Source organism: Excalfactoria chinensis, chromosome 1, assembly GCF_039878825.1.
Source record: "Excalfactoria chinensis isolate bCotChi1 chromosome 1, bCotChi1.hap2, whole genome shotgun sequence".
Taxonomy (NCBI): Eukaryota; Metazoa; Chordata; class Aves; order Galliformes; family Phasianidae; genus Excalfactoria; species Excalfactoria chinensis.
This window is the reverse complement of record NC_092825.1, coordinates 79931383-79951559: the sequence shown is the minus strand read 5'-3', so window position 1 is coordinate 79951559 and position 20177 is coordinate 79931383. Positions and strand designations below refer to the sequence as shown.

The 20177-nt window shown below is 43.6% G+C and overlaps 2 protein-coding genes across 3 annotated transcripts; one reads left to right on the top strand and one right to left on the bottom strand.

The window, feature by feature from the left end:
* Positions 1-121: 121 nt before the first annotated feature.
* GPR161 (G protein-coupled receptor 161) lies at positions 122-10300 on the bottom strand. Of its 2 annotated transcripts, none has more exons than XM_072339601.1 (7): positions 10230-10300; positions 9108-9218; positions 8603-9014; positions 7607-8331; positions 5854-5958; positions 3601-3732; positions 122-2908 (listed from the first exon to the last, which is right to left on the bottom strand). In XM_072339601.1, exons 3-7 carry the CDS (start codon positions 8968-8970, stop codon positions 2661-2663), a joined length of 1578 nt encoding a protein of 525 aa, XP_072195702.1. In that variant the 5' UTR covers positions 8971-9014; positions 9108-9218; positions 10230-10300; the 3' UTR covers positions 122-2660. The 2 variants fall into 2 exon arrangements, with proteins under 2 accessions (XP_072195702.1, XP_072195708.1); XM_072339607.1 differs by having other exon boundaries at positions 2330-2908; positions 3613-3732; positions 10230-10294.
* A 496-nt stretch (positions 10301-10796) lies between these two features.
* TIPRL (TOR signaling pathway regulator) lies at positions 10797-18206 on the top strand. The gene is made up of 7 exons (XM_072326416.1): positions 10797-11030; positions 13288-13467; positions 14285-14384; positions 15281-15412; positions 15832-15927; positions 16627-16689; positions 17942-18206. Exons 1-7 carry the CDS (start codon positions 10930-10932, stop codon positions 18092-18094), a joined length of 825 nt encoding a protein of 274 aa, XP_072182517.1. The 5' UTR covers positions 10797-10929; the 3' UTR covers positions 18095-18206.
* The last annotated feature ends 1971 nt before the right edge of the window (positions 18207-20177 follow it).

Sequence of the window (20177 nt, the reverse complement as noted above, 5' to 3'; positions counted from 1 at the left end):
TGGTGTTCCTCCTGACTCGCCGAGACCCTTGGGCTCGCCACACAGCCTTCCTACACAGGGACACGTTCTTCACCGGAGGGCGTTGCCAAGTTGATACACTAAGCTCAATATATTTCTTTTTACATGGAAGCATTTTAAGTAGCTTTAATTTAAAATTAACTATAAACAAATTAATTATAAACAAACATCTTGGACCATTAGAAACTTTCTCCTTCTGTATTTAAGACGGGAGGGATACAATCTTACAAACTGTGTGCATTACTGCATTAACTTATGACAAAGTGATGCTGGCAATAACAGAAATACAGAGAGGCTATAATTTCATTAGCAAAAATACTAACAACGGTCATACTAAATAATGGATTAGTGAAATGAACACTGAGAGCCCAATTCAGTACTGGTGTGAACAGCCACAGCCTCGCTGATCAGCCTGAAGACTGAATTTGGCTCAGCATCATTGTGAAAAATGTCCTTTTTAGAAAACAGCTGATTTTGTGCATTCACACATGACAGGAACATTTTTGCTTCTAAATACCCCACTAGTTTTGGCCTTGCACGGTCTTCACCCGCCTTTGCCCTTTCTGCATTCAAAGGCACTTGACTCGACTAATTTGGAAGCAGGAATGTGAAAGAAAAGGGATGCAGACAAAACACTTCAAGCCCTCTGAGGGAAGCACATACCTTAAGGAGCGCTGACCAGTATGAACAACTGCAATTGCAGCATTAATGACAGCAATAACAACCTCAGCGCAGGGCATTTCCTGGCAAACAGTTGGATCTGGGTTTTGAAGTGCCCCAAAGAACCAACACACAAAAAGTGAAAAGAAATACAGGCGTGTGAAGCTGGTACACACACACTGCTGCTCAGAACATCAGCTTTCCATCCAGTCCACAGCTCGTTTCATTCTGCATTATTCAAAGAGCCATCTTACGGTACTTAAGTGTTCTTGATTTAAGAGCCTGTTCTTAATCAGCAAACCATGTACTGAATTTTAAGCATGCAATTAAATCTTATGTGGGAATGTCATGGATTGAGGCTAGTTCAAAGACAAGCTGCTTTATCCACAGATAGACATAAGCTTGTGCTGAAATGTATTTCTGAATTGAGAAGATGGACAAAAATGATATCTAAAATCAGTACAGACCTGAGGCTTTGCCTCAAAACCTACTTTATTTTTGTTTCTGTGCCTTTGAGCAAGTTGCAAGCAGGCATAACTTAACAACCATGCCCTTGATTTTTTGACCAGATATAAACAGTCTGCCTCCAATTTCCAAAGAATCCAATGCGAAAACTCAGATCACTTCTAAGAAAAAAAAAGAGACAGTGGGGAATAGACATAAGAGTAAACAAATACAGCCCTTGGTCCAAAAGTCCATTTGCTACTGACACCCAAGAAACTGACTCAAGAAATGGATATCTTACTGATCCATCTCCTTGAAATAAACATTAAGGCAGGGCAGTAACTTCCATAAAGGACGAAAAGGTCCAGGCTAGGAAGGCACAGAGAGGTTCCTCACACTAGGCATTCTCATAAGATCCATTTCGTCCCTCTTTTCATAACAAATCTTTCCATCTTGCAGCTGCTTTCATTTCTGACTCAACCGTTGCTGCATTCCTCTTCTTTGGCAAGCGGGGCTGATGAGCCCTCTCACACAGGCCTAACAAGGTAAATTCTGTGCAGTGCTTAGAATGTGCAAGGTGCAATGTAAGTGCTAAACGGTCTTATTCTAGAGACTAATGAATTAAAACTCCGAAAAATATACGCACTGAGGTAACTATTAAGTTCTACACTCTCTCATGATTAAAAAATAACCCATAGAATTTCCTTCTATAGAAAAGATGAATCCTGCACATATGATTTAAGTGGTAATACCTTATGTCCTGTCAAGCTTCCTGAAGCTGTAGGGTGATCTTTTAGTCAAAGCAAAAGCAGGGAAGAGAATTGCGGTTCTCAGAGAAACTAAGAACTCTGCAATGTTGTGTTCTCTAATACTTCTGTGATACTTCCAACACTGGTCTGCTTCCACCCATTGCATCTGGAGAAGCTGGTGTCTCGTTAAGCAGAAGCAATCGCAATTAGGTTTCATACCTAGCAGCCTGACAAACGGCCAGAAATATCTACTAGCTAGGGTAAGAAGAATCATAATGTATATGAGCTCCCTGTAAAGATCAACTGTCGTCCCTTAGTGAAATCCATGCTCTGTTATTTGGGAATCTTGATAGTAAGGCTGCATGTAGTAACCAATGTACAAGCTCTCATCAGAACACTCCAGCTATCAAGTATAAATGGATGATCCAAATGTTCAGAAAAGGGTCACTACAATTATTAAACACTGCACATACTTTTCATTTTTCATTTCTGTGTCAGCTACGGCCAAAACGAGACAATGTGATTCAATGGACTAATGATTTGGTTGACAAAACCAAACTCCGTGTTCCTATGCTCTGCACGACAGGCTTAAGATGTGGCAAAAAGGAGTCCAATAGCACCCTAAACAATAAGTAAATACTGCTGCAAAATGCTGATGCAAGTATTCAACTGACATTCAAGTGCTCAAAAAACACTGAAAACGTCCCAACGAGGTATCCTGTTTCTGTTAAAACAGTAACAGACATGGTAGGTCCTGCTTAGTGGTTTCATTCAGTTCTTTTCCTTCTGTCAAATGTTCCCTTCATCGATGCTCTGAAGCTGAAGTCTTTGACTAGCATGGGGCCTGATGGCACGCCGTGTGTTCATTCCGCTTCCTGGCAGAGTCCGCACAGGAAACAGAGCTCCTGGTAAAGCACCTTCCCCAAACAAGCTGATTTTCACATCAGCTTCAATAGCTCTCGCTAAACTGGATGCGTAGCTGTCCAGAGATTTATGAACATCAGCTTTTACGTGAAGAACGGAATTCTTTGCAGTTTCTGAAAGGGAAAAAACAAAGAACAGTATATAAGAACAAACAGCCTGGCCATCCAAAGGCTTCAATATCAACTCACTTGTAATTGCCCCATCCCTGGAGATGTTCAAGGCCAGGTTGGATGGGACCCTGGGCATCCTGAGCTGGTGGGTGGCAGCCCTGCCCACAACAGGAGGGAACTATCTGATGTTCGAAGTCCCTTCCAACTCAAGCCATTCTATGATTCTGATCTATGTGCACTCTTATTATTTCATAATTGTAAAAATGAGCTAGGTTTTATCAGTACTCGATGCTTTGAGGTACTCTGCTCATTTGTGCATTGACCACAATAATTTATTACTCAGTAAATTCAGTCATTCATTACCAAGACTTCTAGCTTATACTATCAGTCTACCTTAAACTAACCTCGCAACACTTCCAGATCACCACAGTAACACTTTGTTACCGCAGGATCTACATGAGCTGACTGAAAAAAAGTTGCACGATTCATCCATTTCCAGCTATATCTACCGAGAAATGTGCCCAGTCAAGAAAGTTAAAAACAAAAATAGACACAACACAATTATGTTTAGATCAATGAATCTTTTCAACCCAGGCCATTCTGTGATTCTATGATACAGTTTCAGGCAATTCTAAAGGTCCCGAGAGACTTCCTGAGAAGGTAAAGTATTTTGTTCTGAGCGTTTTCATACTTACCCCTAAGCCCACCTTTAATTTGCTCTACTTCATCTTCAAATGTCACTGAACTCCTTCTTCTAGGAGGACAGACACAATGTGGAAGAGAAGGGCCGTCTGAGCTATAGTCTTCAAGGAGCATCGTGTCTGTTCCTGAAACAAAGCAAGTGTTCTCAAAGTGAAAAGGTGCAATGCTCAGATACAAGAACAAAATCACACGAAGAGAGAAACCAGAATGTTAAGTGGGGGCAAAATCTTTACAGTCTGCAACAGTTCCTCCAAAAGATGCCTAAACCCAGATTTTGCAGGCAAATTTAAGCTTTAATTAATTACTGCACACAAAGTGAATGAGGTTGGAGTTTTCATTGAAAAGATTTGGAATTCTTTTCTCATTAGCGATATAAAACCTCAAGTGGCTCCAAAATGTTCAGCTGCAGAGATTATAACATCAATAGAACATCATGCAAAGGTGAAACCTTGCCTTCTGTAAATAAAGGGTAAGGCCAAGGACATCTTCCACAACTGATCAGGACAGAGGCTGCCCATGACCACCTCAGGGGCAGACAACAGCTGCCAAATGTCCTGCTTGTAATCAGACCTCAGTGGAAATCCAAATTGGAGAATTTCCCTCTACAATTCAGTTTTTCACAACCTATTTTGATTTCCATTAAGTGTATTTTAGCAGGAAAAAAATGGTTTCAGTTTATCAGTTATTTCACCTCTCTGTATTTGGCTTTGCATCTTTTCGATATAAAACAGCGTACGAGCACAAGGAAATTCACCTTGACATCAGTGCTTTCATACAAACTGCAAGACTGCAGCTTAGTCCATCCTTGTGATCTTGGTGACAGAGGCAGAGCAAGCATTCTGGGGAGATGCCAACACAACGCTGAGAGCAGCCCTCAGAGAAGCCAGTGTTGCAAGGCACAGCTTCCTTATGCGTAATCTTTACCACTGTTCTCATGGCATCCCGTGACATGGCACCAGGCTGGGACAAAGAGTCTTCACAGGTTTCTTAACTCCTCCAGGTGGTGACTTCACATCCCTCTACATTCATTTCAATACTTTTGGTTCCCAAATCTATTCTTTTTACAATAAGGACATGTTTCCAGTGCCAATTTTACAGAAAGTGAGAGAAAGACATTGCTGGAAATGCATGTCTAGACAACATACCTCTCCATAGGTCTAGTGTCTGTTGACAATTCATTGATAAAAAGTTTATCAGTTCACTGTATAAAGTGAAATGTGCGTGTGCTGCCATATGACTCCCTTAAGGACACAAGGAGCTGTTGCATAAAGCAAGTTAACAACTTTCTGTGTTGTTCTGTGGATCAGCTGGGGTATGAGCCTGCCTACCGAAAACAGTTGACTCCTACTGATATATACATGAAATATTTTCTTCCTTGAAGCAGAACGTCTAATAGCCTAAGGTACAAACTTGGTTTGTTCATTTAAGATGCTCGGTATCATTCCTCAAATGGTGGTAACACACAATGATTTCAGACAAAAACAGGTTTCACGTGACGTTACTCTCATTTGTCGCACACAGTTGCAGAATACTCACAGCAGGCATAAAAACGCCAGCAGAAAATGAGTGCCTGAATAAAACCCAGCTCCATACGTTTCCCTTAGAAATGTAAGAAACAAACCTCTGGTACCAAGCAATTGTTAAAAGATCACCCTCTGGTGTCTATAGAACAGAACTACTCTTTAAAATAATTACAGTTCAGTTAAGGAGTGGTAGCTGAAATAATTGCCAGAAAAATCTAGTTACAGTTTTGCATAGAAAGTTACTGTCAAAACTCTTTTTCCCTTTTCCAAACTACCTTCAGTCGAAAGATCTTAAGTAGTGACACAATCACAAGCTGAAACCATCTGATGCAGTTATGTTTAGACTGTAGGGTCAACATGACAAAGCCTATTACAAACTAGGAATCAGAGAAGCATTCTCCACGTCACTCTGTTGCTCTGTTCCTTGCAGATACACGCAAAGTTCAAGAAGAATGACAGAAACCGAAGGAGAAAATCATAAGTGGTACGCCCCGTTCCCGGGAAGCATTAGCAAGGGAGGGTCATTATTCCTTGCAAGTAGACATATTGAGAGCAAGGAAGGAAAAGAACTGCAGCAATTTTGTTGTGACAGCTGGAACGGATTCTTCATGTTTTCCATCCACCAAGAGACATCTGAGTATGTAAACACACTGATTATCCCAGAGAGTTTTGCCAAGCTACAAGTGCAAACTCCTGCCTGACAGAGCGAGAGCCTTTATTTACCTGAATCCTGTGAACAGCTGAAACCCGTATCTCCTGTGCTGCTGCTGTTTCCTAATGGCCGCCCACCTGCCATGAGGGCAGTGAGATGAGGGGATAGTCCCAAATCTGCAAGAGAGTTTCATGCTCATTACTCAGTAGATGGTTGTCTATAAGAGTAAGAACTTACAATCATACCAACTCTACCACCTTGTTTACTCTTACATCTGTAAAACTTACTCTGCTCTTCCAGAGTGCGCAGCATCTGGACTTTCCATCTTATAAGTAGAAATATAAGGCGAGTTGCTTTCAAGTATCTTTGGAGTCCTTCCATATGGCAAGCCTCTCTTCTACCCACACCATCTCTCTCCCACTCCATTTGCACATTTTATCAGCAAGCCAGGCTGAACACTGAGCACACACACCCAGAGAGATGGGATCACTTGCCAGACACCTTCTATCCAGAGAACTGCCTGGTGGCCACCAGCAGGTGAGACAGGCCATTAGCACAGCAAGGAATTTAATAGCAATACCAGGGCACTGAGAGAGCTGGCTTCTTTCTAATCCTCATATATGGGAAGGAGGAGAATCTAGGATTCTTACATAAGTGCTGTCTTTGGATTCTGCACAAAGATATATATATGTGTGTGTGTGTTTTAATCACTATCCAGCTGGTACGCCCGATACATTTGAAACTATCATCAGTTTCTTATCACTTGGAAAGAGAAAGTTTTCCTATCTTTTCCCTCCCACCTCACTTTCCAATGTACTCATCCCCATCACCTCCAGGATACAGATTTGGTAAAGGGTAGAGAATTAGAAATCACTTGCAGCTTGTGATGTGATGCAGCTGCACAACTCCTTCCTTTAGATGGGAGTTTCTAACAGCGACTCCAGGTTGCAAAAAGACAACAGAAGCTTTGCCATTCTTCCTTTCCTTATATATTTTCCCAGTTAGGTAACTTTATTTATCACCTCTGACTGGAATGTCCCAAGGAACCCCATGAAAATGTCTTTTTATTTTGGGGGGGGGGGGAAGATTCTAAGCAGGACCAGAAAAAGGATAAAAAAATTAATTAAAAAATTAATAATCAGAATTTCATTGCATTACTACTTAAAGAAGTTCGGAGCAGCTGAAGCTCTCAGACTGCAACTAAGGGACACACCAAATATGTTTACTGCTTTGCGCAGTATCACAGTGTTTAGGATCTCTTCTTCACAATCATAAAATCTGAGCTTACAGAAATACTGTAATGCAATAAGAGCAGTATAACATCTGTGAATCTGAAAGCGCTGTATTATGGAGCTAGTGTGCAGCATATGGGGCAAAACCATAGAATCTGGAAAAGACCACTAAGATCATCTAGTCCAACCATCAACCCAGCACTACCACGCCAACTAAACCATGCCCTTCAATGCCACACCTGCACAGCTCTTCAAAATCTTCAGGGAGGGTGATTGAACCCCCTCACAAAACGTGCAGTCAGTATTGCTTAAATCTCTATAGAACAAAACAGCAGTTACATGAGAAGAGTTTGAGAGAGCTTATTTTTCTTCACTTATTTGCTGTATCTTCTCTGGCAGGGAAAACTTTAGTGGGCTAAGAGGATGAAGTTATCTCCCACCAAAAGTACATTCTCCTTTCAAGCGTCTGTGATAAGCCAAACAAGGTTGCTGAAGCCTCCAGAAACATCCCACTTTGTTTACAGAGTTCTGAACCGTGCCAACTGGACACAGATATGAAGAATTGCTCTTAATGGTACTAAGAATGTCTTACCTGTGATCCTATTGGAAATGCTGAATAACCTCGAGGTCCTATGCCGCTGAACAAACGACTCACGATAATACCGATCCCCAAAGCACATTCCTAGTAGTTCCTTGCGCACCGTTTTGTTCCACAGTCCATAAATTAATGGGTGGCAAATGGCACTGGAAAAGGACAACCACGTAGCTAACGTCTCCAAGGCAGGGGAAATACTGTTTTTTCCCCAAAGCGCTTCTGATGTAATTACTATCATGTAAGGTCCCCACGTAATAACAAAAGCACCGATGACAACCAAGATGGTTATGAAAGCTTTGCACTGGTTGGCAGAGTAGACAACCCCTTGGAAAGCGTTCCTTCGGCTTCCTGAGGAGGACGTGGAGGTGCTGGAGTTCTTCCTCCCGTTCCTCTGGGAGTCCTCCTCCGCAATGACAACACTGCCACAGTGGATTTTGCGGGCTTTAATCCTCGCCACCCGGAATATGAACCCATAGCAGATCATCATGACCACAAAAGGCAACAACGCACACCAGACCTGCCAAAAGGCAGTGTAACCAGCCTCTTTGTGCCACGCTGCCACACACATCCACTTGAACTGGTCAAACTCCAAAGACGACCAACCAAAGAGGGGAGGGAGGCAGCCAATGAGGGAGTGTAGCCACACATACACAAGAGCCACCACTGCTCTGTTGCCTGTAATCTTCATCGGGTATACCATAGGGTAAAGGACAGCATAGTACCTGGTGAACAACAACAAAAATGTCACAAACAATGAACAGCAAAAACCATATTGGAATGATGTTAATGTATACTACTATATAATGTATACTACTATATTATCAATGACAGTGTTTTCTTCTTCTCCGTGTCAAAATTTCATGTGGGACTGAAGGAAAATGACATTGCAACTGCAATGTCATCCACAGCACTGCTTCTCCAGCCTACAGCCAATAAGTGACCCTATGGAATGACTGCGCAATTAGTTACCGCTCATTATGAAAAGCCACTTACCGGTCTATGGCTATGAGTCCAAGAGTAAGCATGCTGGCTGAGCTGATCAGCATGTAGAGCAGGGCTGAGAAATTGCACCAAACGACTCCAAAGATCCATTCCCGCCTGATGGAGCTGGTGACGACAAAAGGCAGCACCAGGACAGAGAGCAGAAAGTTGGAGAGGGTCAGGCTGAACACAAACTTGTTGCTCAGCGTGAGAAGGTAAGACTTCCGATAGAGGGTGACAACAATGATGAGGTTGCCCAAGCAGATGAAAACAGCGATGACAATTATAGCGATGGCTTCAGTGACTCTGACCACACCGTCTTCCTGCGTGGTAAGGTTCCTCAGACCATTCCCATTGCCGAGGGAAGAATTGCTGCTCATGGTCAGAGTGAGCAGAGCAGGAGCGGCCAAGGCATGCTGAGCACCTAGAAGCAGCACAACACCGCTTAGAAATTTTCCAGCAACATTTCCTCACGCTCTCTCCAAAGACTCTTTTGTCTGCATCAATTAAACCTTACCTGTAGGACGCGGGAAACCATTTTAGGTGGGAAACCAAAGGGGCAGGAGATTGCCAGTGGGTACGCTGGAGGTCGGTAGCAGAGCCAAGCCTAGAAAAGGGAAGAAGCTATCTGAAAGACAGAAAGAGGCAAGTGGAATGGGAGGAAACAAAAGAAAGTTAGCATTTATTCACAGATTTTCTTAGTAATTTATTTTCTAAGCCATACCAGCCAGCTGTACGTCTAGGCTGGGAGAACTGACAGCAATGTAACTGAATCTTTGATTATTTGAAGGAAGGTTAACTTTTCTTTTTTTTTCTTCTTTAAGTTTGGCCACTCGATCCTGACTGTTCCGCTTTGTTTTGCATATCCAGCATTTGCTGGTGTCTGTGGATGTCTGGCTACTCAGATCCTGCTGACTCTTTCTTAACAGTTTTCAAGCAATGTCCAAAGGCTCGGGGATCACTGCACTTATTCCAGCCTGCTGCCTCACCACCTCCTTTGGTCAAAATCTCGATGTTCCCCCCCAAGCTCTTCAGTTGTGCTCCCACCTCCTTCATCCAATCCCACACCCATCTGCAGCCCAACACAGCAGAACAAATAACATTTAAAGTGCAAATACGAAAACAAAAGTTTGGTTTCAACTTCACTACGGAGAGTTGCTATTCACACCCTCTGGAGACAGAGGGGCTGAAGTTCCCCCGACGTGCCCACGGTGCCCACCTGAAGCCCAAGGAGGACAGGGAGCGCTGGGGGCACCTCTCTCTCACCCGGGAGGCTTCTGCGGCCGCGGGAGCGCCGTTAAGGCCGCAGAGCCATCTTTTAGTCATTTTTTTATCTGCGCTTTCCCTACGGCTCTGACTGAAGGCGCTGCGTGGCCACGCTTGATGCCGCACAGCTCAGCTCTTCCTCGGGGCTGCCCCGTCCCGCCCCCACCCCGTCCGAAGGAGAACGCACCCCAATGCCGGCGGGCAGGGCCGGGGGATCGCCTCCATTTTGCCCCCGCGCTCCCTCCGGCAGCGAACAAAGGCCGGGGTGGGGTGGGGAAGAAGCGAACGGAGCGCTTCCCTTAGGCCACGCCGCGCATCCCTCGCCTCTCCCGGGGGCCGCCCCGTCCCGCACGGCCGCGCTGCGCTCACTCACCCGCCGCCGCCTCCGCCAGAGCGGGAGGTGTCGGGTGTCGGCGGCCGAGCCCCGCCATGCCCCCGCCCCGCGCTCGCCCCTCTCCCCACCCACCCACCGCCTCCTTTCTCTCTCTCGCACCGCCCCCGGGTGCGAGCTGCGCCGGGAGGGGCTCAACCCGCGGGGTTGGCGTGGTTCTGCAGCAGGGCTGACAGGTCCCGCTGACCAGGCTAGTTTTACACAGGGAGACGTTAGCGGGCACAGCAAGGGGCAGAGCGCGGCCAACCGCCCTCCCAGCCCCGAGCGCCGGCCGCTGCCGCCTCCTAGGGAGCGCGGTACGGGTGCGGCCGAAGGTGCGAGGGACAACCACGTGCGGCGCACCGCCCGTCCTTAGCTCCAACGTTCCCCGCAACCACGCGGGACTCGGAGCTCGCCGTGCCGTCACACACGGTCACTTGTAAGGGCCTCTCCCCGGCCGGGCGCCGACGTAAGTGGGGCAGAGGCGGAGGGACGAGCGGCCACCGCCCGCCCCCACAGCGCAGCATCCCGCTGCTGCATGGCTTCCGGCCTGCGCGTGCGGCGCCGCTCTCCCGGAAACGGAAGTTGAGTGAACAGCGGGGCGCTGTTGCGGTGAGGGGCCGGGAAGGGCGGGCGAGGGTGAGCTGCCGCCGTTGCCCCTGCCGGCCTTCTCCTCGGTGGGGTCGCGCTGTCCGCCTTCGCCATGCACCCCGTTTTCCAGAGCAGCCGCCGCGACTTCACCTTCGGGCCGTGGAAGCTGAGCGCCGTCTGCACGCACATCATGAAGTCGGCGCAGGCCGAGAGGTGAGGCGGGAACGGGGCGCTTATGGGAGCGGAGCTACTCGGGGGAACAGCCGCATCTGGCGGATAGTTGGTGTTCCTTCTTGAAGAGTCTGAGCTGGTTTCGTTTACGGACAGCTCTCAGAACCTCCTGATTCACGGTGCTGGAGGTCCGGCCCGCAGCCGTCAGGCTGGCTGGAAGCTTGGATTTTCTTGATTATCTTTTAAGGACCATTAAAATGCTTTTATATGTGGTGCACACACTCCTGCATAATAACATATCCTGTAAGCTACTGCATAATAACATAAAGGGCTTCATTAAAAATGTATTGTTTGCTTTCTGGTTGCAGCAGTAATTCCCACTGCTGTCAGACCGCTGGATGCAATGCTGCTGTGTCAGCTTTGAGTGCTTAAGTCAGATTTGCTAATGTGGAGCTGAACGGTTCAGCTGTTAAGGCCGTAGCTGACCTCGGTGGCAGCTGAGTTTGACAGATAATTCTAGGCTTCGGTTTCCAGAATAAGTCTATGGGGAGCTGTGAGGGAAAAATCCAGTCGTGTTGCCTTCAGTTTTTCTATTTGTGTGTGTGTCCACTGTTGTGAAAATTTACACTTTCTTTCTAGATTATAATAAGCTGAGTAAACTTCATTTTTTAATGTGTATTATAGCAGCGTTATGCTCATTTTTTAAACTTTATATCCACTTCCAGACATGTGGGAATAGTGTTACTCTTTTTTACTCTGTGCTCAATACAATAATCTTCCCTAATTGCTTTTCCCTAATGATCCGGCAGGTTTTTGTAGCTGCAGGTAAGAAAACTCGAATCCTGTGTTGTACTGATTCCTCTGTGAAGAGGATTCAGCATTCAATTGAGCAGTGCCCGTGTCCTGCAGGAGGAGGAGAACTGTTACTGCACTGCCCCATTTCTCTGATGTGTTTGTCAAGACTGACTTCACAAAATGCTGTCTCTTAAAAAATGAAGATCTTAGGAATAAAGTTCAAGAGAACGTTAACTCTTTTTGTTTAAGCAAGAGAGAGAGCTCAACTGCCAGTCTAGAAAGCAGCCTACCTGCTGTGCATGTTTTCTGTTCTACTCAGTTTCTTTCATAGTACCTATTTTAAATTAAACAGTTGCCTCTGTAACATTTCAGAAACTACCTCTGTCTTTTTAGAGGACTTTCAGGGATGCTGAGATGATCACAATGTGTTGAAAAAGGTAGAAAAGCAAAGGTAGATTGGTTATACACAAGCTCCTTAATCTTAATGAATAAAGCACCTAGCGGTAGGGTGGGAATGGCGGAAGTGTATGAAGTATGTATTTGGCTAAATGCTGTCTGTGTGTGTATATATTTATACAATGTATGTATATTAAAAAAAAAAAAAAAGATGTAAAACAAAATGTAAGCTGGAATGGCTTTATATTTTCTGCAGGAATTGTATTTATTCTGTTCAAAAAGTTCATTTGGTTCCACAGCTTTCATGCTTGGATGTTATGAGTACTAGCATACGTTTTCTACAAAGCTGGGGAGTCAGTAGAGCATTAGAATCACAGAATGGCCCGGGTTGAAAAGGACCACAATGATCACGTAGTTCCAACCCCCTGCTGTATGCAGGGTCACCAACCAGCAGACCAGGCTGCCCAGAGCCACATCCAGCCTGGCCTTGAATGCCTCAGGGATGGGGCATCCACAGCCTCCTTGGGCAACCTGTTCCTGTGTGTCACCACCCTCTGTGCGAAAAACTTCCTCCTAATCTCTAACCTAAACCTAAAGTAGGTGTGTGTTCTGCACTGTGCTTTTAACATGCTCCGCCATGGTTGTTTTCAGGTTCTGTTTTGTGCCCTTCTAAGTTGGAAGTATGAACTGCTGTGTAATGAGTTAAAACTTGCTGACAATAAGTACCCTTTCATAAACTTTCTGACTATCTGCGAAAGTAGCTCTTGGTCCATGCAGAGGTTTGTCTGCAACAGGCTGAAATCTGCTACTTCATCCTTACCACCTTTTTATTGTTTGTTTGTTTTTTCTTCTTTCTTGTGTTTGAGCCTTTTGTGCTCTCCTGATGGAGAAGACAAGCTTTAGGAATAACCTTGCGGTGGAAAACTTAGGGTCATCGATTCTGCAACTCATGTGAAATGATTAACTGGAAGGGTAACAGTGTTTTTAAGACATACTGATGGTGTGTCTTGTCGCATGCTGTGCTCTAGAGAATACTTACAAACACATTGTTTTCACTCAGCTGTGGCTGACTGATGTCTCCTAATTGGACTGCTATTTTTCTTTGCAGACTGGCTGAAGAATTGCACATGCCTTCCCTGCCAGAAATGATGTTTGGAGACAATATCCTGAGAATACAGCATGAACATGGTTTTGGAATTGAGTTCAATGCAACAGATGCTTTAAAATGTGTCAATAATTGCCAAGGTATGATCAAAGTGGCTTGTGCAGAGGAGTGGCAAGAGAGCAGGTACAGTATTTTATCACCACAGGGCAAGTACTGGTGTGTTGTATGCAGAACTGTTATAAAGTAGTTAAAGCAACAAATGACTCTTAAAGACCGTGTTGTATTTAGTTCTGCCTCTGATGCAATCAGTGTGTGATGGTAGAAATCACTTAGCTTTCTTTTTTTTTGCCATCGTCATCCTATCACTGGGGGTCAGCTGCATTTTTCAATTGCTTCCTGGCTTTCTTAAAACTAACTGCATGTTGAACATGGTTTAGTTCTGTTTCTGTTAATTGAGGTTCACGGGGGCTTGCATGTTACAAAACTGGTGTGCAAAAGTGCAAAATGCTGTAGTTCAACATCTTAGCCTTAGGGTAATCACTGTGCATGAGAACTTATTGTACTGCTTAGTATTCACCAAATCAGTGGCAGAGCTCCTAGGAATAAGTCAAGGAGAGAAATGAAAGCTGTCTTAAAAGCAGGTAACATTGTTCATTATTGCTGTGTGTTGTCAGCAGGATGATTGCCTACTTACTGAAGCAATACTTGTGAACTACAGACTTTTCAACAGTGTTTAAAAATGCTTATTTTGCCTCACAAGCCCGATGCAATGTTAGCAGAGGAATCTGGGCAATGGTTTTCTAATTCCCTCTGAAAACAGCTGTTGCAGAAGAACCAATACTGTGTGCTGAAGTCTTGACATCATCAGTCCAGTACAGATAATACTACTCTTTCTCTTGAATAGTTAGGACATGAGTGTGGATATCCTATAACCTTATGTGAGGTTGTAAGTTTTTAACAGTTACTACAAAGCGTGCTTTATTCTTTTTCACTTCTTGAGGAGTGAGACTGAGCACACGAAGGAAGTTGTCAAGCCTTATGATTGGACTTACACAACTGACTACAAAGGAACATTGCTGGGAGATACTGCAACACTAAAGGTAAGCATTCTTCCCCTGTTGCATGCTGATTACGTGTTGCGTCAGTCAAACACAGAGCACTTTTCTGGCTTTGAACCTGTCAGTAGGCTTTTATAAATTCTGCGTGGTTCTTAATTTCTGACTTCAAAGTATACCTTCAGTTTTTCATGTTTCTCATCATATTCTCTTAGTTACGGCTTATTAAAAAAACTTCAGGTTTAGTGGTTGTTTGGTTTGTTTGTTTTTGCAACAGTAATTTAAGTGACAGGCCCTCCCTTGACTTTATTTGAAAATAAGGTTAAAGTTCCCAGCTTCTCGTTACTGTATACAGATTGCTTGCTACTAAGCAGATAATCTGTATTACTTCACCAGGATTGTGCTGGTTACAGATCATTAGAGTTACTCTGGAATCAAATGTGCGGCATAAAAGTAAGCTGCCTTGTTGGCCCATATTCTTTAGGCAGCAGAAATGTATGAGCACATGTAGAGCACAAGATGGAAGAGCTCTTGTTACTTGATTTCTGTGGGAAGGCTTTATTGGAATTCAGGGTTTGCAGTTGGCTAGAAGAGCCAATTGCGTGGAAAACTGCAACCCAGAAGGTCTCAATTGCATGTTAAACATAAGGCATCTTTGAATATTATCAAATTCAGCTTGCTGCTGAAGGCTACAAAACCTGTACTCAGATGACAGTTTATGTAGAACTTTCCATTCTCGGTTCTTGCTTTGCTCAGTGTTTCCTCCTGGAAACTTTGGCTTCAGTTTTAACTTTGCCTCTTAGAATTCTGGGTGTCTTAAGCGTAGTGCTCTGAAAGCTTTTTCCTTCAGAAGCTAGCAAATAGAGGATTTTAACGATCAGGGCAGACTTCGTGCAGTTGGACAGCAAATTAGTATATTAACTATTCAACTTTCTCTTTAGGTTGTTCCTACAACAGAACATATAAATACAGAGAAATTGAAAGCCAGGGAACAAATCATGTTTTTTGAAGAAGTGCTTCTGTTTGAAGACGAACTTCATGATCACGGAGTGTCAAGTTTGAGTGTAAAAATAGTGAGTAGAGGTATTCACTGAGAGGTGAATACAAGAGGCTCGGTGACCCAGCTAGCTGATGTAGCACAATGTAGTTACTCCTTTGCATTTTATTCCTTCTAGAGTTTAAAATGAACATTTCTTTACTCTTGCTCTTTAAATTGGTGTTACTGAAAATGGTTGTCTTGAAATATTTTTGTCCCTTGCATTAGGGAGCTTGTCAGTTGCTTGTCTGTCTTCCTTTCTGCATCCCTAAGCTCTTTAGAAACAGCCTGCTCTGCTGCCCACTGATAGCTGTAGTTTATCACCAACCCAAGTTAGGAATTTTACTCCTGAGAGCTCGCTTATATAGTTTTCCATTGTGAATTTGTGATACAAGTAAACACATGGCTAAAGTTAAACTCTGTAACGTGCTAAATGGAACATCTTTGTATTTCCAGAGAGTGATGCCTTCCAGCTTTTTTGTGCTGTTGAGGTTTTTCTTGCGAGTTGATGGAGTTCTTATCAGGATGAATGACACGAGGCTTCATCACGAGGTAAGCCTTCATTCGCCATTATGAATGTTTTACAGATGCTCACTTACAGTGTTGCTTTCAGAGAAGACCTGCTGATATTCCTATACTTCAGTACTGATGCTTTGGGGCATGGAGGTTACCCAAACTGAACTTTTAAGTTTATTTTGTTATGTTGGTGTTGAAGTAGCAACCAAGTGCTAGATATTATATGAGCAGAGTAGCCTATAGCTTATGCTAAATAATGATTTAAATATATTTGACAGGCACAGTCTAGAGAGGCAGTACAAGACAAAAAATAGACAACAGTAAATGGTGTGATGTTGTTGTTACAGGGTTGGGTGGGTTGTTTTCGTTTTGGCTCGTCTAGTATTTATGACTGTAAGTTTAACCTTGCAGAGAACTATCTTTGCCATGCTGAGTTCAGGTATCCCATCAGTAAGACAGAACATTGCAGATTTGCTGATGATGAACTGATGCAGGAGCTGTGTGAGAAGGCTGACAAACACGTTCAGTCATAAGCTTTCAAATTCTTGCATGCAAAAAGGTGACTTTTGGAAAAGGTGCCATTCTTTCTCTTTGGGAGTCTGAATGTCCGTTTGTGCTGAAGATCCGTGGTCAGTCACATTCAAATGTTTCCTGAATTTGGTGTTTTTACAGTGCTTGTTTTGCACCCTGATAATTTGGTAATGATTTTTGTCTTTTTTTTTTTTTCCCCATCAGTCTGACAAGGCTTATATGTTACGAGAATATACATCGAGAGAAAGCAAAATATCAAGTTTAAAGGTATTACGTTTTTGATGTTGTTTTTTTCCTTGTCTGCTTTTTAACGTTCTTTAATGGTCCACAAAGAAAACACTGTCTGTCAGTAACTGTTCTGAAAGGCTGGTAATCCAGGCAGAGGAGAGGTCCTCTTGCATGTGCAGTTTCTATTTTAGGCATTTCAGGGCAGACTGGCCTTTGTATGTGATTCAGTGATCCCATTTACAATACATGGGATTGGGTTAATTTTTGTACTTTTGAGTGAATAGCTGGTTCTGTTGTTATTTTGGAACTGCTCAGTCACAAAACCAGGTAGCCCATTCCTCGTGATGTTGAATTTCAGCGCTGGCTGTGTGCTCACAACCTGTCTTAGAAGTCAGAATCTGTTTGCTGCTACAGATTCATTTGGGTTTTTTCTCAGAACAATTTTAATAGCTTATCTTAAAACCTGAGCAGTAACTCGGAATCATTTGTGGCACGTCTACAGTTGTAACATGGACATTTTATTCTTTCCCCAATGTATGATTTGTAGGTACCCTCCCTTTTTTCTTCACCTGTAAAATGTGACTAATGTGATACTAATGTTCTTAAATAATGTACTTAATGTACTTAAATATCTCTATGCTTCTTGCTTATGGGATGTTGTTAGAAAGTTGTGCACTTGGTGTAGGTTGTGGTTGTTTTCTTTTTGTCCTGACAAACATCTGTGTGTGAAGCTGCGTAATCTGCAGGAATCTAGAGGGAAAGATAGCAACTTAGACCAACTGATTGCTTCAGATGCAAAATTAAAATCCACTCGGTTACTATTCCACATAAATAGCTGAACATTGTCTGTACCGGGCTTCTTCAAACCAAGATGTAGGCTGACATATCAATATCAATTACCAGTAGCTCTGGGGAATGTACAGCGATGACCAGAAGACATTAAACGTTAAATCTGTTGTGGCCATCCTGGTCTCATCCAGAATTAAACTCTCAAAATGACAGTGTGCAGCACTGAAATATGGACACTGTAGATGTTTTGGAACGTCTCTGACTTTTGTGTGAAGACAAAATCTGTTATTTAGAAATATGAAATACTTTTCCTTAACCTACTGATGACACTCAAGAAGTAAGAGATCATATGTGTTATATTTGAAGTAGTAATCTAAATTTCTCTGTGCCATGTGACTTCGAGGTGTTTAAATCAGGTAAAGATCAGCCGTCCGTAATTATTTGTTTTTTGGAATCCTTTCCTTTTTGTTCATTCACTTCATCTCAATTTTTTGCTCCTTAGCATGTGCCGCCTTCCCTGTTCACGGAACCTAACGAGATCTCTCAGTATCTACCCATAAAGGAGACAATATGTGAAAAACTAGAGTTCCCAGGGACGCAGGAATCTAATAATCCGGAGGCATCACTGGAAACCACGTGTGTTAAGTCAAAATAAATGTGACTCTATCTGGACTGAATTAGACTGGAGATGGTGTGATCATGTAGGCATTACTGGGGGGTGCGTTTTCACTACTAGTGGAATAAAGAATTTGGCTATTTTTTCTGTAGCCCTGAAAGAAAACGGAACTCGTTTCAAGAAAGTTTTGCTGATGTTTGTTCTGTCTTTTTTTGTTTGTTTCTTTTAAACCTGTATCTGGAGTTAATGATTGAGCGGTGGTAAATTGCAGTCTTCAGTGGCGCTGGAGAAGGACTTACGCAATTAGAGAGTGTGGGGTTCTGCTCATTTCACCAGTGAGGCAGGACTGTTGTCTGGGCCATCCAACGCAAACGCTTCCAGGAAGTTTTTGTTAGTCTCTGAAGCAGCAACGTTAGTCATAAAATTGGTGTCATTTTATTTCTATGGAGAAATCATCTACGGTAAAAATTGAGATAGACTTTGCCTGGCTTCTCCTGCTGCAAGCTGATAACCCATCGAGTTACTTCTTGGCTGGGGAGAAAGGACATTTATTGTTTTCAGTCCCTCCAAGATGCTGGTATTTGCAATTTGAGAAAGAGGAGCTGACGTAGCTTCAAAAGGATGCTAGCGTGGATTCCAGGTGCATAATGTTGGTTTATTTATGATCTTTAAGTTCTGATATCAATAGAAGCGTGATCACGTGTGCAGTCACTGTTCTATCTTCACATTTTGTGGATTAAGCTTTTAAGTAATTCCGTTGCTTTTGGAAATCTTAAATTACATTGGTCTAAGATGGGGGGAGCTAAACAGGCTTGTCTAAGTTTGCTGCTTACACTCAGGTGCAAGAAGCTGAGAGCTGGAGCAAAAAGCAGGCCTTTTGATTGGACAGGGGCTAATAAGAATATGTAGATTCTGATGACATGGACTGTTTTAATTAAATCTTCCTATTCTACACTGTGTGTCTTCAAATAAGTTTCGGGGTGGGTTGTTTCTCTTAACCACGTCTTGAGAAATGGCTTTCATTTAAAGACAGTGCTGATGGTTTTATGAAAAGGGCTTTACTATTGAAGTGACTGCGCTTGGTTCCCAAGGACTGCAGTGTCAGGACAAAGTGTTTATCTGGCTGGAACTGAATGCAGAGTGAAAGCGATCCAAATTCATCTGGAAATTGAATATTATTGAGGTCTCCTCCAGTGGTAGAGGGATCCGAGCAGAGAAGGAAAAGGAAGGGAACAACAGAGAGAAGAGATATTTTGCTGGTGGGAGTGTATCAGGGCACTTTTCCTCTTAAGAACTTGCTATTTTATGTGCCTTACTGGCTTATAAAAGCACAATCTAAAGTCAAAGCTGGTGGTAATTGAGAGGAGAGCTGATGTTGTGCTAACACAAAGGAAACTATAACTGCATTCATTAATGAAAATTACCATGTGGGTTTACTCTGTGATGCTAATATGAAGCTCTCTGAGCTGGAGTCTAGTTGGGAGGGACCTATGGAACTGACACCTGGTGTTGAAAAGGGTGCTCTGCATGTTTAGTTGATGTGTATTTGACCTCCTCCATCGTCCTTACTAATCTGTGACCTGTTGATGCAGTCAAATAGACTCGAATCCTGAATATATAGCTCTGATATCCATCTGTTTTGGGTGCCGTGCATTTAAGTGGAACACGAATAGTGGAGAAATCACAAGAACGTCATTAGGAAGTCAGTTAGCACAAAGCAGAACACAGACCACCATCCCTGCTGCTCTTACACCGCACAGATTATCAAGAAGCAGTGAGAGAAACTTTGGTACAGCTTCGTCTGAGAAAGGTACTGCTGTGGATATGTAACGCTGGGAGGGGGGCGCGGGGTGATTCTCCAGCTGTTTTGTAGCGAGCTGAACACACGGCAATTTATATTCTTGTATGTTAATAAATAAAATATACGTGACGTTTCACAGCCCTGTTCTTCTCTGAGTAAAATAAACTGAAGTCACGGCAAGTGATGCCTGTGCCTGGGTTAGGGCATCCGCAAGGCGCCGGGCTCCGCCATTTCCTGCCCCCCCTCAGCGGCTTTCAGAAGCGGGGAGCTGGGCGGCGGGGATAGGCCGCACCGCCTGCCCCGCTCCTCCCCGCCGACTAC